Source organism: Manis javanica, chromosome 8 (assembly GCF_040802235.1).
Source record: "Manis javanica isolate MJ-LG chromosome 8, MJ_LKY, whole genome shotgun sequence".
Lineage (NCBI taxonomy): Eukaryota > Metazoa > Chordata > Mammalia > Pholidota > Manidae > Manis > Manis javanica.
The window spans coordinates 66,891,837-66,905,775 of NC_133163.1; the positions used below are offsets into that span (position 1 = coordinate 66,891,837).

The 13,939-nt window shown below is 35.1% G+C and overlaps 1 protein-coding gene across 11 annotated transcripts in view; it reads left to right on the plus strand.

The window, feature by feature from the left end:
* Positions 1 to 13,939, plus strand: part of HECTD1 (HECT domain E3 ubiquitin protein ligase 1) — a 127,250-nt gene that overhangs the window by 86,292 nt on the left and 27,019 nt on the right. For 4 of the 11 annotated variants that reach the window (XM_036999303.2, XM_036999306.2, XM_036999304.2 and 1 more), the window contains exons 19-26: positions 338 to 443; positions 2,093 to 2,227; positions 2,794 to 2,933; positions 3,214 to 3,537; positions 4,541 to 4,707; positions 4,788 to 4,964; positions 8,004 to 8,840; positions 9,521 to 9,742. In XM_036999303.2, the coding sequence (XP_036855198.1) occupies positions 338 to 443; positions 2,093 to 2,227; positions 2,794 to 2,933; positions 3,214 to 3,537; positions 4,541 to 4,707; positions 4,788 to 4,964; positions 8,004 to 8,840; positions 9,521 to 9,742 (2,108 nt within the window). The remainder of the gene's footprint in view (positions 1 to 337; positions 444 to 2,092; positions 2,228 to 2,793; positions 2,934 to 3,213; positions 3,538 to 4,540; positions 4,708 to 4,787; positions 4,965 to 8,003; positions 8,841 to 9,520; positions 9,743 to 13,939) is intronic. The other 7 variants (XM_036999305.2, XM_073211407.1, XM_073211405.1 and 4 more) reach the window with 3 other exon arrangements.

Genomic DNA, 13,939 nt, shown 5'->3' on the forward strand with positions numbered 1-13,939 from the left:
CCCAACATTACACTAATGTTGCCTTGCCAGCAAATAGATCATTTAAAAAATTTTGCTGTTCTATGTATTCTTGTTTGTCAAATATTACATGAAAGAACTGTTTAAACTATAAAAATAAATTACTCATTGTTGAATGCAACTGATATGTTTTATAAGAAAAATGAAATATTCTTACATGAAAGAAATTATAAGAATATAGTTGCTTATTAGTTGTAGTCTAATACAAAATTCAACTTCTCTTTGCACTCACATGGAAAGTAGGGGTCTATATGAGTTTCTGTATGAACTTTTGTATGAAATTACATAAAAGCTCTTAACAATTACTTTTTCTTCACAGTCGACCAGCAGTTGCGTTAATTCGAAAGTTAATAGCTGTACTAGAATCTATTGAACGTCTACCTCTCCATTTGTATGATACACCAGGATCCACATACAACCTCCAGGTAACCATGAGAAATACAGTTACTGTTACTACTGAATGCAGTGCATTTAGGACCAGTTTTATGCTTTAAAAAACAAGGAAACAAACATTCCTCTCATATTATATTAAATGGGATTCTGTGTGATCATTAAAGATTTCAACCCTAATGCCATTTGTTTGTTCTTTTTAATTACTCTTTAATGTATTGGTATTTCAATTCTGTTGAGTTTAATCAAACCACTATGAATTTTTAAAAAATATTGTAAGCAATTAATTGTATTTGGTAGATCATAACTGGAAAAGGATTATCAGTGGGTAAAGCAGAAAAAAGGATCCTTTTGCTTTAGAATTATGAATTAAGTCCCTTCATCTCTATGTGTATCACCATATGAAAAAAGTATGGAAGTATTATAAGCACAGTTTTTCTTGATGTCTTGTATGTCATTGGTTAGAGCCAGATGACCTTCCTTCGCTATTCCTATTAATCCTTTCAGAAATATGTCATCACACAGATTTATAAAAAGCCTTTTTGTTCCTAAATATTATTTGGCTGATACAGTCATTCATTTAGTTATTCTTTTGTTAGCAGCTATGTTCCAGACAGGAACAGGTAAAACAAATATTCTTTCTGCCACTCTGCCAACCTAGATCTTTATTACATCGTCCGTGGCTTACTTCAGTATCTCCTAGCAGATCTATTGTCTTGACTTTATCCAACCTATTCTGCATCCCACTGCATGGGATAGATTATTTTAAACATAACTTTTAGTGCCTGAAAATCTGTGTTTGTCCAAACAGTGACTCTTCGAGGCAAAAAATTTGCCATACACTCAAGAACCCAGTAATCCTATCAAAGCCACTGGACTCTCAGAATAAAGCTTGTCCAGGGTGTTACAGTATCGTTAGGACACCTGACTTTGTCTGTATATTAAACTAGATGTAGGGGTCTACTTTGTGTTTTAGACAAAATAATATAGAGGAACAAGGGGTTTTTTTTCATCCTTTTTAAGACTTTTTCTTTGATAAATTTCAAAGGCTGAAAATTCCCATGCTTGTATAGTCCTTTTGTTATGTACTTCTCATTTTAGAAGACTGTTCAAGCTACAAAGACAGGAAAGCTAGGAATATATCCTTCGGTAATTTTTCAGTGAAAAATGCTATGCTCATATAAATATTTATGTTTCTATGGGAATTACTCAAGATTTATACAGAAACGAAACCTTAAATTGCTAGTCTCATACTTGTTTATTAATATGTATTGGATTGGAAGCTGTCTTATGTTTCTTAAAGTTTATTAGCCACAGATTAACATATTCTAGCTTAATTTAATGTAACAAGCTAATTAGCTACTTTTCATAACTTGCCTGCAGAATTGCCAGTTTTAAGTTAGGGATTTAGTACTTCTATTAAAGTGTTTTATAATTGTTTTATTCAATTCATGTGTATTTGAAGTTGTTTAGAAATTCTAAGTAGCTTTGTTCCTTTCTTGAAAGCCGGTATCACTTATTCAGTCAACCTTTAAAAACAAAAACTAATAGAAAACAGACATTGGTCCTTCCTTGATGTTTATACTTTATAAATCTCAATTACTGTGTTCAAGTAATGTGTCTAATTTTTACAATTCTAAGAAAACAAGGCATTTTCTGAAGCATTTTGATCATTTCTGCATAGATACTTACAAGAAGATTAAGATTTCGGTTGGAACGTGCACCTGGTGAAACTGCATTGATAGACAGGACTGGCAGGATGTTGAAGATGGAACCCTTAGCTACAGTTGAATCTCTGGAACAGTATCTCTTAAAAATGGTGAGCTTCTGGCAGAGGCATAGTGAAATAGGCATTCTCTTCTGTAGATCAGCTCTTCAGAAAAGTATTTGGAGAAGATTGTATTTAGAATTAGGATATTAAATACAGTTTGACCTGGTAATTCGATTTTTAAGAATGTATTCTAAGAAAATAATCCTTAATGCACTTTAAGTGGTTTCTTCATAAAGATGTTTGTATAGTTATTTGTAATACTAAAATAGTAAACAAAACCTTAATGCCAATCAGTAAGGAACAGCAAGTTGATTATTAATGTAGCTATTAAAAGGTATAAAGACTGATAAGAGAAAAATGTTTTTTTATACTATGGTCAGACTTTGCTTTATCCCATCTGTTGAAATAATAGGCTAAAGAAATACTCTGTGATGTTAATAGGGAGGTACTTTGGTTGTGGAAATTTCTATTTTTCTTTTATTTTTCTCAAATACTCTTTGATGAGTATTTGTAGTAGTAAAACAATTCACATTAAAGAGATAGGATAAAAGTGGGCAATATGTTTGAAAATAGTATTATTAAGGTGAGTGTCTTCCTTATTTTCTTTGGTTTAGGTAGCAAAGCAGTGGTATGATTTTGACCGATCTTCGTTTGTTTTTGTTCGAAAATTAAGAGAAGGCCAAAATTTTGTATTTAGGCATCAGCATGATTTTGATGAAAATGGAATCATTTACTGGATTGGGACAAATGCCAAGTAAGTCATTCTGTTTAATGTAGAGTGAAAACATTCACCTGAAAAAAGATTCCTAAGCAGTAGAATAAAATTATTAACCACTCTGAGTATACTGCAGTTTAAGGAATTTTGTCTTAAAGATTAAATTTAACACTATCCAAATTACTTTTTATGAAGAAATCTAAATTACTAATTTTAGAATTTTAAAGAATTAATATAATTTTATGTAGAAGAAAGCTAATTATGAACAAATGCCATTTTAGTAGTGTTAACTGCTATTCTTTTTTTTTTTTTTGCATAGAACTGCATATGAATGGGTAAATCCAGCTGCTTATGGACTTGTTGTAGTAACATCATCAGAAGGAAGAAATCTACCTTATGGCCGCTTAGAAGACATATTAAGTCGTGATAATTCGGCTTTAAATTGTCATAGCAATGATGATAAGAATGCCTGGTTTGCCATAGATCTGGGTCTCTGGGTGATACCATCCGCATACACACTTCGTCATGCTCGTGGTTATGGAAGGTCTGCACTGAGAAATTGGGATTTCCAGGTATCCAAAGATGGACAGAACTGGACTTCTTTGTATACCCATGTTGATGACTGCAGTCTCAATGAACCAGGGTTAGTTGAGGAGTCTTTGCAAACTGGGAACTCAATAAAGAGCTTTGCTAATTTTTATTAACTGTATACCCTTAGAGCTCTCTTCTTTGTGAGACTGAAGCAAGATTTTCTTTTTAAAATCATCACTTGATAATATAATTTAGGTACTAAAACTTCAAAATAGTGATTTTACCAAAACCTTGTCAAAAGTTTTAGATTAAACATTAGTAGAAAGCTGAGCCTATTTATAGAATAAGAATTGATGCATAGCTGTATTTGTGTATATGTGTGTGTGTGTGTGTGTGTGTGTGTCACACACACACACACACACACATTAATAAAAACAAAAAAGAGATGGAATTAGCTTTTATACTAAACTCCCCATGTATTCACATAATACATGTGAATGTCCAACAAGGTAGCAGTGCTATTGCAGGTTATAGAATTATGGCTGGCTTTTAAATTTTTCTTAGTTTTGTGTATCTCTTTTCCTTAATTTTATATATTGATCATACATTATTTTTTTAAAGAATACAGAATGTCAGTATTGTATTTCTAAAATTTGAGTTCTGTAAGTTAATCGGACAGTGTGACACATTTTGAGGTGAAGATAGAGTATGAAGTTAAATTACTTTCTCATTTAATGTGTTGAAGGAGCTTCTTAACATTAGGATTGATAGGTAATATTTTTGAGCTTTAAAGATAATATTTTAATATATCATTTAAATCTTAAGAATTAAAAAACTCATCATAAAAGCATATTTGTTACTTTTAAGATTTCTTGTCTTATTTCTTTGGATTTTATTGATAATATTTAATGTAAGTCAAATTAATATACATGTAAACATTTCCTTTTTTAAATTATTTTCTTGGTGACTATTATATTCCTTTGATTTCTTGATTCTAGTTTAACAAGCTGTTGTCTGAGTGTGAAAGTTTTTTTTCTATGGTTCTCTATTATGTAAAAAGTCTTCCCACTTCTGTTTTTAATCATTACACAATTTTTTTCCTAATACATTCACAGGTCAACAGCTACCTGGCCTCTTGATCCACCAAAGGATGAGAAACAAGGGTGGCGTCATGTGAGAATTAAACAGATGGGGAAGAATGCTAGTGGACAAACCCACTACCTGTCATTATCTGGATTTGAACTTTATGGCACTGTAAATGGCGTGTGTGAAGATCAACTAGGTAAAGAGATGATAGTAAATAAAACAATTGTATTCATACAAAGTAAATTTGTTTATATTTCTCTAATTTCTACCTTGTAGGAAAAGCAGCTAAGGAAGCAGAAGCTAATCTTAGAAGACAGAGACGTCTAGTACGCTCCCAGGTTCTGAAATACATGGTTCCAGGGGCTCGTGTGATCAGAGGTCTTGACTGGAAATGGCGAGATCAGGACGGCACCCCTCAGGGAGAAGGCACAGTCACAGGGGAACTGCATAATGGTGAGTAGGTGCTTGGCATTTGTTGTGTGAAAATGGAGTATTTCAATGACAATATTTTTCTTCATTGTTTTGGGATAGTTTATAAATTGTTTAAATGCTCCAGCACTATGTAGAAGAACTGATGTATGATTTCACATTAAGAATAGAGAAATCATTTATTTAGAAAAGAGGAAAATTTCAAATTCTTAGATATTGACTTGAAACTTATTACTAATATTTTAAAATGAGTAACAAGCTAGTGCGGTACCCTCAAGATACGTTTTCTGTTTTGTTGGGTTTTCTTTAGTTTATTATTCGTAAGTTTTCATTGAACTTTATCTTAATTTCTTACTCTTTTTCTTGTTAGCCTGACAGGAATCTAGGCAATAATTTTTTACTCCTATTATTGAAATCCCGTAGAAGAAAAAGGATTCACATTTTTAGTGACCATTTTCAGTAAAGCACAGAATAAGAATTGTAGCCTCTTCATTTATTAGTAAATTATATTTCACAGTGTTTCTCAGTGTCCCAATTTTGGATTTTAAGCTTTGATGTTTCATAAGAGTTATTGCTTAAATCAAGTTCATTTTTAACCTTTGATGCTGTAGATGTTAGGGAAGTCCAATACTCACTTAGTAAATTCTTACTAACTCCCAGAAGCAACTATAGTACCTGGTTTGTTTCTTATAACTTAAAAGGTTGATTTATTATTGGATAATTTGCCTAACCAGTAATGGGTTCTTATGAATTTTGCCTGGCATTAAAAACAAAAGGAAGAGTAATATGTTCATATTCTCAACTTCACCAAATATTTAAAGAGCTATAATAAAAGTGACAGTGCTTAGGCGAATGACTGATGTTTAAAATCTTAATATATTCATGCTGGCATTTATTCACTTTTTGACTTTATTGTTTTTAAGAGTCTGTTCCTTGCATTAACAAGTGCATTTTTGTATAGTCATACCTTAATAGCAAGTCATTGTCATCATAGCAAACTTAAAGTGAGTGAGCATGTATGTAACTGCCAGAATTAATAAAAACCAATAATAGTTGACATAACAATAGTACTGTTCAGCTCATAAATTTCAAATGTTCTTTTTTTAGGCATCTTAATGACAGCTAATATTCTATTTCCCCTAAATCGTTTGTTTTGGCTTTTACATGTATGGGCTAGTTAGGGTTATGTGAATGCGTTTGATTTTTCTCATGCTAGAATCAACTGAAGTGACTGCATAGGAAAATTGGAATCTTAATTTCATATTTGGCATCTAAGAAAGGCTTAACTTTTGCTGATCTGACAGGTATAGTGATTCAGTTTTGGCTGACCAAGATGGCCAGAATTAAGGTTAATTCTCCACCTTTAAAACTTTTATGTCAGAGAAAGTTTTTAGCTTCCAAATTCTTAAGCACACCATTTCTAGTAATGGCTAGTTACTACTAACTCTGTCTTATCTATCTTTCAGGCATAGGGGTTCAGTTTTGTTACCAGTACACTTAACGATAGTGTGTATGGATAGAATGTATATATCCTTTCTTAGTTCCTCATAGATGTCAGCTTAAAGATACTTTCAAGGCTAATAGGAATGGTTTACATTTTTAAATTGTATCACCATATTATCTCCATTTTCTCTTTCCTTTCTAAAGCCTCTGTATGTTAGTAGGAATGTCTGTTTTTTCATTTATTCCACAAATATGAGTACCTACTATGTAAAGGTACTTTGTTAGACTTCAGAATATGGTTCCCCTGCCTTCTGGGTGAAGCAGACAACTACAACACAATCATAAAATTTGATTAGTGCTATGGAATATATTCTTAGTATATTTGTAGACCAGTTAATAAAATACAGAAATGTTATTTTTTATTTGGGAATGAGATATGTTTTTGAACCTTTCCTTTTCTCACATTTCCATGTTGCAGAAGAGATAGTTAAGTGTTGGTTCTTTAGAGGCAATTTCATCATTTGGCATACATTGAGGCAATTGAAATTTCATCTAAAATAAATTATGTAGATTTGGCACAGTCAGTTGTCATCTCAAAAAACTGATATGCAGATAATCCCCACAGGTAATTCAGTATTACACCCCTCTGAGCCTCATCATAGACATATATGAACTTGACGTGTGTGTGCACACATATGAGTGCATGGGAGTATGTGCATTGTACGGGTAAAGTACTTTTAAACTTTATAAAGATTTGTTACACTTAAAAAAATATTTTTTAATGTGTTGTGTTTTTCTCTAAAGTAGTTAGCTTATAACACTAGAATAAGATTGTAAAACTTCTGTTATTTTCCTGTCTAGTATGGATTTTGTTTTGCTGCTTTTGGAAGTTAATTATCATTTTTTTAAAAAGTATCATTTTCCAAGTACAAGTAAATACAGATTGACTATCATGATGTTCATTAGTTTTTTACACATTATTTGCTTTATCATATAGGTTCTAATAAGAGATTAGCATACTTTCAAAATTTTGTTTTAAAATTTCTGTGCTTATTCAAATTTATTAAACTTAATCATAAGAGAACCAAGTAACCACTGAACTTTGAGAACACAACCGAAATGCTAACTTAGTGTTATTTGAGCTAGTGACCTAAAATTTTTAGTGACATGAATATTTTCTCTGTCTATTATAGGATTTAGCCCAAACTTAGAAATTAATGGTAAGCCAGCACTCTTGTCTATAAAAAACATTCAACCACATAGTCATACTTAGCAACTAAAAAGCCTTTTACTTAGATTTCATCTATACTTGCTGAAGTTGTAGTGTTTTACCATTTGTGTCAGTCTTTTTATAATTTTTAACAGTTCTTTCCCTGAAAAAAATACCTCAATAAATGTAAATATGACCCTTAATTGTTTTTAAATATCACCAGAGTAAATAGTTCAGAAATAAGAGAAATAAAAGGAAGAATTTAATTTTAGTTGGCAGATTTTAAGTGACTGTAGAAGTTCAGAGAAGTACAACACTGATGAAAAGCTGATCCCATATTGTGGAGCTACTGTCTGACACGCTCCTAATCTGCTTTCTGCCGGGTCTCACAAACTCCTGTCCCTTTCCAGGCTGGATTGATGTCACCTGGGATGCTGGTGGCTCAAACTCTTACCGTATGGGCGCAGAAGGAAAATTTGACCTCAAGCTTGCACCAGGGTACGACCCTGATACAGTGGCATCACCCAAACCTGTTTCATCCACTGTTTCAGGCACAACGCAATCATGGAGCAGCTTGGTGAAAAACAACTGTCCAGACAAGACCTCTGCTGCTGCAGGCTCCTCAAGTAGAAAAGGAAGCAGCAGTTCTGTGTGTAGCGTGGCCAGTAGCAGCGACATCAGCTTGGGTTCGACCAAAACGGAACGGAGATCAGAAATTGTAATGGAACACAGTATAGTTTCAGGAGCTGATGTCCATGAACCAATTGTTGTTCTTTCATCTGCTGAAAACGTCCCTCAAACAGAAGTAGGGTCATCTTCCAGTGCAAGCACCAGCACCTTAACAGCGGAAACGGGAAGTGAAAATGCTGAAAGAAAGTTAGGCCCTGATAGTTCTGTTCGCACTCCTGGGGAGTCTAGTGCAATATCCATGGGAATCGTTAGTGTTAGTTCTCCTGATGTTAGTTCAGTATCTGAGTTAACTAATAAAGAAGCAGCTTCACAACGACCCCTTAGCTCTTCAGCAAGTAACAGACTATCAGTGAGTTCTCTGTTGGCTGCAGGGGCCCCTATGAGCTCTAGCGCAAGTGTACCTAATCTTTCCTCAAGAGAAACATCTAGCTTGGAAAGTTTTGTAAGGAGAGTGGCAAACATAGCACGGACTAATGCCACGAACAACATGAATCTAAGCCGAAGCAGCAGTGATAACAACACTAATACTTTGGGGAGGAATGTGATGAGCACAGCAAGTAAGTGAGCTTTTCCTTATGGAGCCCAATGCTTTTTCCACTGTGAGGGATGCAGAGTACAGTTTCTTGTTCAGTGGGTTCTGGCTGTAGCCTTAACTAGATCATTAACATGTGAGGTGCGACTATGTCAAATTTCAGGAATATGAAGTTCAATTCTATAGAATCATGGTGTTTTAAGAATTCAGATCAGTTGAAGAGCCTCTTAACTCTGAAAGGATAAAAGAATAACACACTTCTGTTTTTCACTCCTCTCTGATAAATCCTTAAGTATAGTTGCATGAGGAAATAGGTGGTTATTATAAATACTATAGTCAATAAATTAGATTATCACATTGGTATAATTTTTACTTAGGTCCTAAATTGATACTAGTTTCTGAAAGTTACTTAATTCTAATTTAAGCTACTTAATGGGTCAAACTTAATTCCCTTGGAAAATATCATTGGGAATTATTTCATTGCTTATTTCACTTTTTTAAAGATGCTAGGCTTCATTTTTCAAAAATATAATAATGCCATAAAAACAAGACTTTTTTAGTTGGATTTCAGTTGAGTTCCCAAAGTTGTTGCTTTTCTGCCTTTTAATAATTAGTATTTCATGACCTCAATCTTTTTTCTAAATGTACAACCTAGTCTTCTAAAGTTTATGCAATCCCACTTAATCACTTCATTTTTATCTTTAGCTTCTCCTCTTATGGGTGCTCAGAGTTTTCCTAATTTGACCACACCGGGTACTACATCAACAGTGACTATGTCAACATCCAGCGTTACTAGCAGCAGCAATGTAGCTACTGCAACAACAGTCTTATCTGTCGGTCAGTCCTTAAGTAATACTTTAACCACCAGTCTTACGTCAACCTCCAGTGAGAGCGACACAGGTCAGGAAGCAGAGTATTCCTTATATGGTAAGTTAGAGTTTAAAATATTGAGATATTTGTATAATGATGCTGATATGCTTTTCTGTTGGGTTTTTTTTCTTTGGTATCATTAATCTACAATTACATGAAGAACAGTATGTTTACTAGGCTCCCCCCTTCACCAGGTCCCCCCTACATACCCCTTCACAGTCACTGTCATCAGCGTAGTAAGATGCTGTAAAATCACTACTTATCTTTTCTGTGTTGTAGAGCCTGCGCCATATGCCCCCCACATTATACATGTTAATTGTAATGCCCCTTTTCTTTCTCACCACCCTTATCCCTCCCTTCCCACCCATCCTCCCCAATCCCTTACCCTTTGGTAACTGTTAGTCCATTCATGGGTTCTGTGATTCTGCTGCTGTTTTGTTCCTTCAGTTTTTCTTTGTTCTTATACTCCACGTATTAGTGAAATCATTTGGTACTTGTCTTTTTCCACCTGGCTTATTCACTGAGGATAATAACCTCTAGCTGCATCCATGTTGCTGTAAATGGTAGGATTTGTTTTCTTCTTATGGCTGAATAATATTCCATTGTGTATATGTACCACATCTTCTTTATCCATTCATCTACTGATGGACATTTAGGTTGCTTCCATTTCTTGGCTATTGTAAATAGTGCTGCGATAAGCATAGGGGTCTTTTTCAAACTGGGCAACTGCATTCTTAGGGTAACTCCTAGAAGTGGAAATCCTGGGTCAAGTGGTATTTCTATTTTAAGCATTTTGAGGAACCTCTATACTGCTTTCCACGATGGTTGAACTAATTTACATTCTCACCAACAGTGTAGGAGGGTTCCCCTTTCTCCACAACCTCACCAACATTTCTTGTTGTTTGTCTTTTGGATGGTGGTGATCCTTACTGGTGTGAGGTTATATCATTGTACTTTTAAATTGCATTTCTCTGATGACAAGTGATGTGGAGCATCTGGAGCATCTTTTCATGTGTCTGTTGGCCATCTGAATTTCTTCTTTAGAGAACGGTCTATTCAGCTCCTCTGCCCATCTTTTTTTATTATTTTGGTATCATTAATCTACAATTACATGAAGGACATTATGTTTACTAGGCTTCCCCCTTCACCAAGTCCCCCCCACATCCCCGTTCACTGTCACTGTCCATCAACATAGTAAGATGCTGTAAAATAACTACTTGTCGCCAAGTTCACAGTCACTGTCCTTCAACATAGTAAGATGCTGTAGAATCACTACTTGTCTTCTCTGTGTTGCACAGCCCTCCCTGTGCCCCACCCCCCAACACTATACATGCTAATCGTAATGCCCCCTTTCTCTTCTTCCCGCCCTTATCCCTCCCTCCCCACCCGTCCTCCCCAGTCCCTTTCCCTTTGGTAACTATTAGTCCATTCTTGGGTTCTGTGCTTCTGCTGCTGTTTTGTTCCTTCAGTTTTTTGTTCTTATACTCCACATATGAGTGAGGTCATTTGGTACTTGTCTTTCTCCGCCTGGTTTATTTCACTGAGCATAATACCCTTTAGCTCCATCCATGTTGTTGCGAATGGTAGGATTTGTTTTTTTCTTAGGGCTGCGTAATATTCCATTGTGTGTATGTACCACATCGTCTTTATCCAATCATCTACTGATGGACATTTAGGTTGCTTCTATTTCTTGGCTATTGTAAATAGTGCTGTGATAAACATAGGGGTGCATGTGTCTTTTTCAAACTGGGCTGCTGCATTCTTAGGGTAAATTCCTAGGACTGGAATTCCTGGGCCAAATGGTATTTCTATTTTTAGTTTTTTGAGGAACCTCCATACTGTTTTCCACAATGGTTGAACTAATTTACATTCCCACCAGCAGTGTAGGAGGGTTCCCCTTTCTCCACATCCTCGCCAACATTTGTTGTTATTTGTCTTTGGATGGTGGCCATCCTAACTGGTGTGAGGTGATATCTCACTGTGGTTTAAATTTGCATTTCTCTGATGATAAGTGTTGTGAAGCATCTTTTAATATGCCTGTTGGCCATCTGAATTTCTTCTTTGGAGAAGTGTCTATTCAGCTCCTCTGCCCATTTTTTAATTGGCTTATTTGTTTTTTGTTTGTTGAGGTGCGTGAGCTCTTTATATATTTTGGATGTCTACCCCTTATCAGATCTGTCATTTATGAATATATTCTCCCATACTGTAGGGTACCTTTTTGTTCTATTGATGGTGTCCTTTGCTGTACAGAAGCATTTCAGCTTGATATAGTCCCACTTGTTCATTTTTGCTTTTGTTTTCCTTGCCCAGGGAGATATGTTCATAAAGAAGCCACTAATGTTTATGTCCGTGAGATTTTTGCCTATGTTTTGTTTTAAGAGTTTTATGTTTTCATGACTTACACTCAGGTCTTTGATCCATTTCAAATTTACTTTTGTGTATGGGGTTAGACAGTGATCCAGTTTCGTTCTCTTACATGTAGCTGTCCAGTTTTGCCAGCACCATCTGTTGAAGAGACTGTCATTTCCCCATTGTATGTCCATGACTCCTTAATCATATATTAATTGACCATATATGTTTGGGTTAATGTCTGGAGTCTCTATTCTGTGCCATTGGTCTGTGGCTCTGTTCTTGAGCCAGTACCAAACTGTCTTGATTACTGTGGCTTTGTAGTAGAGCTTGGAGATTCGCCCCCCTGCACCCCCCCAGTTTATTCTTCCTTCTCAGAATTGCTTTGGCTATTTGGGGTCTTTGGTGGTTCCATATGAATTTTTGAACTATTTGTTCCAGTTCATTGAAGAATGCTGTTGGTAATTAGATAGGGATTGCATCGAATCTGTATATTGCTTTGGGCAGGATGGCCATTTTGATGATATTAATTTTTCCCAGCCAGGAGCATGGGATGAGTTTCCATTTGTTAGTGTCCTTTTTAATTTCTCTTAAGAGTGTCTTGTAGTTTTCAGGGTATAGGTCTTTCACTTCCTTGGTTAGGTTTATTCCTAGGTATTTTATTCTTTTTGACGCTATTGTGAATGGAATTGTTTTCCTGTTTTCTCTTTCTATTAGTTCATTGTTAGTGTATAGGAAAGCCACAGATTTCTGTGTGTTAATTTCGTATCCTGCAACTTTACTGAATTCCGATATTAGTTCTAGTAGTTTTGGAGTGGAGTCTTTAGGGTTTTTTATGTACAATATCATGTCATCTGCAAATAGTGACAATTTAACTTCTTCTTTACCATTCTGGATTCCTTGTATTTCTTTGTATTGTCTGATTGCCATGGGTAGGACCTCCAGTACTATGTTGAATAACAGTGGGGAGAGTGGGCATCCCTGTCCTCTTCTCTATCTCAGAGGAAAAGCTTTCAGCTTCTCGCTGTTCAGTATGATGTTAGCTGTGGATTTATCATATATGGCCTTTATTATGTTGAGGTAATTGCCCTGTATACCCATTTTGCCGAGAGTTTTTATCATGAATGGATGTTGAATTTTGTTGAATGCTTTTTCAGCATCTATGCAGATGATCATGCGGTTTTTGTCCTTATTTTTGTTGATGTGGTGGATGATGCTGATGGATTTTCGAATGTTGTACCATCCTTGCATCCCTGGGATGAATCCCGCTTGGTCATAGTGTATGATCCTTTTGATGTATTTTTGAATTCGGTTTGCTAATATTTTGTTGAGTATTTTTGCATCTACATTCATCAGGGATATTGGTCTGTAGTTTTCTTTTTTGGTGGGGTCTTTGCCTGGTTTTGGTATTAGGGCGATGCTTGCTTCATAGAATGAGTTTGGGAGTATTTCCTCCTCTTCTGTTTTTTGCAAAACTTTAAGGAGAAAGGGAATTATGTCTTCTCTGTATGTCTGATAATATTCTGAGGTAAATCCATTTGGCCTGGGGGTTTTGTTCTTGGGTAGTTTTTTGATTACCGCTTCAATTTTGTTGCAGGTAATTGGTCTGTTTAGATTTTCTGTTTCTTCCTTTATCAGTCTCGGAAGGTTGTATTTTTCTAGGAAGTTGTCCATTTCTCCTAGGTTTTCCAGCTTGTTAGCATATAGGTTTTCATAGTGTTCTCTAATAATTCTTTGTATTTCTGTGGGGTCGGTCATGATTTTTCCTTTCTCGTTTCTGATTCTGTTGATGTGTGTTGATTCTCTTTTTCTCTTAATAAGTCTGGTTAGAGGCTTATCTATTTTGTTTATTTTCTCGAAGAACCAGCTCTTGGTTTCATTGATTTTTTCTATTGTTTTAGTCTT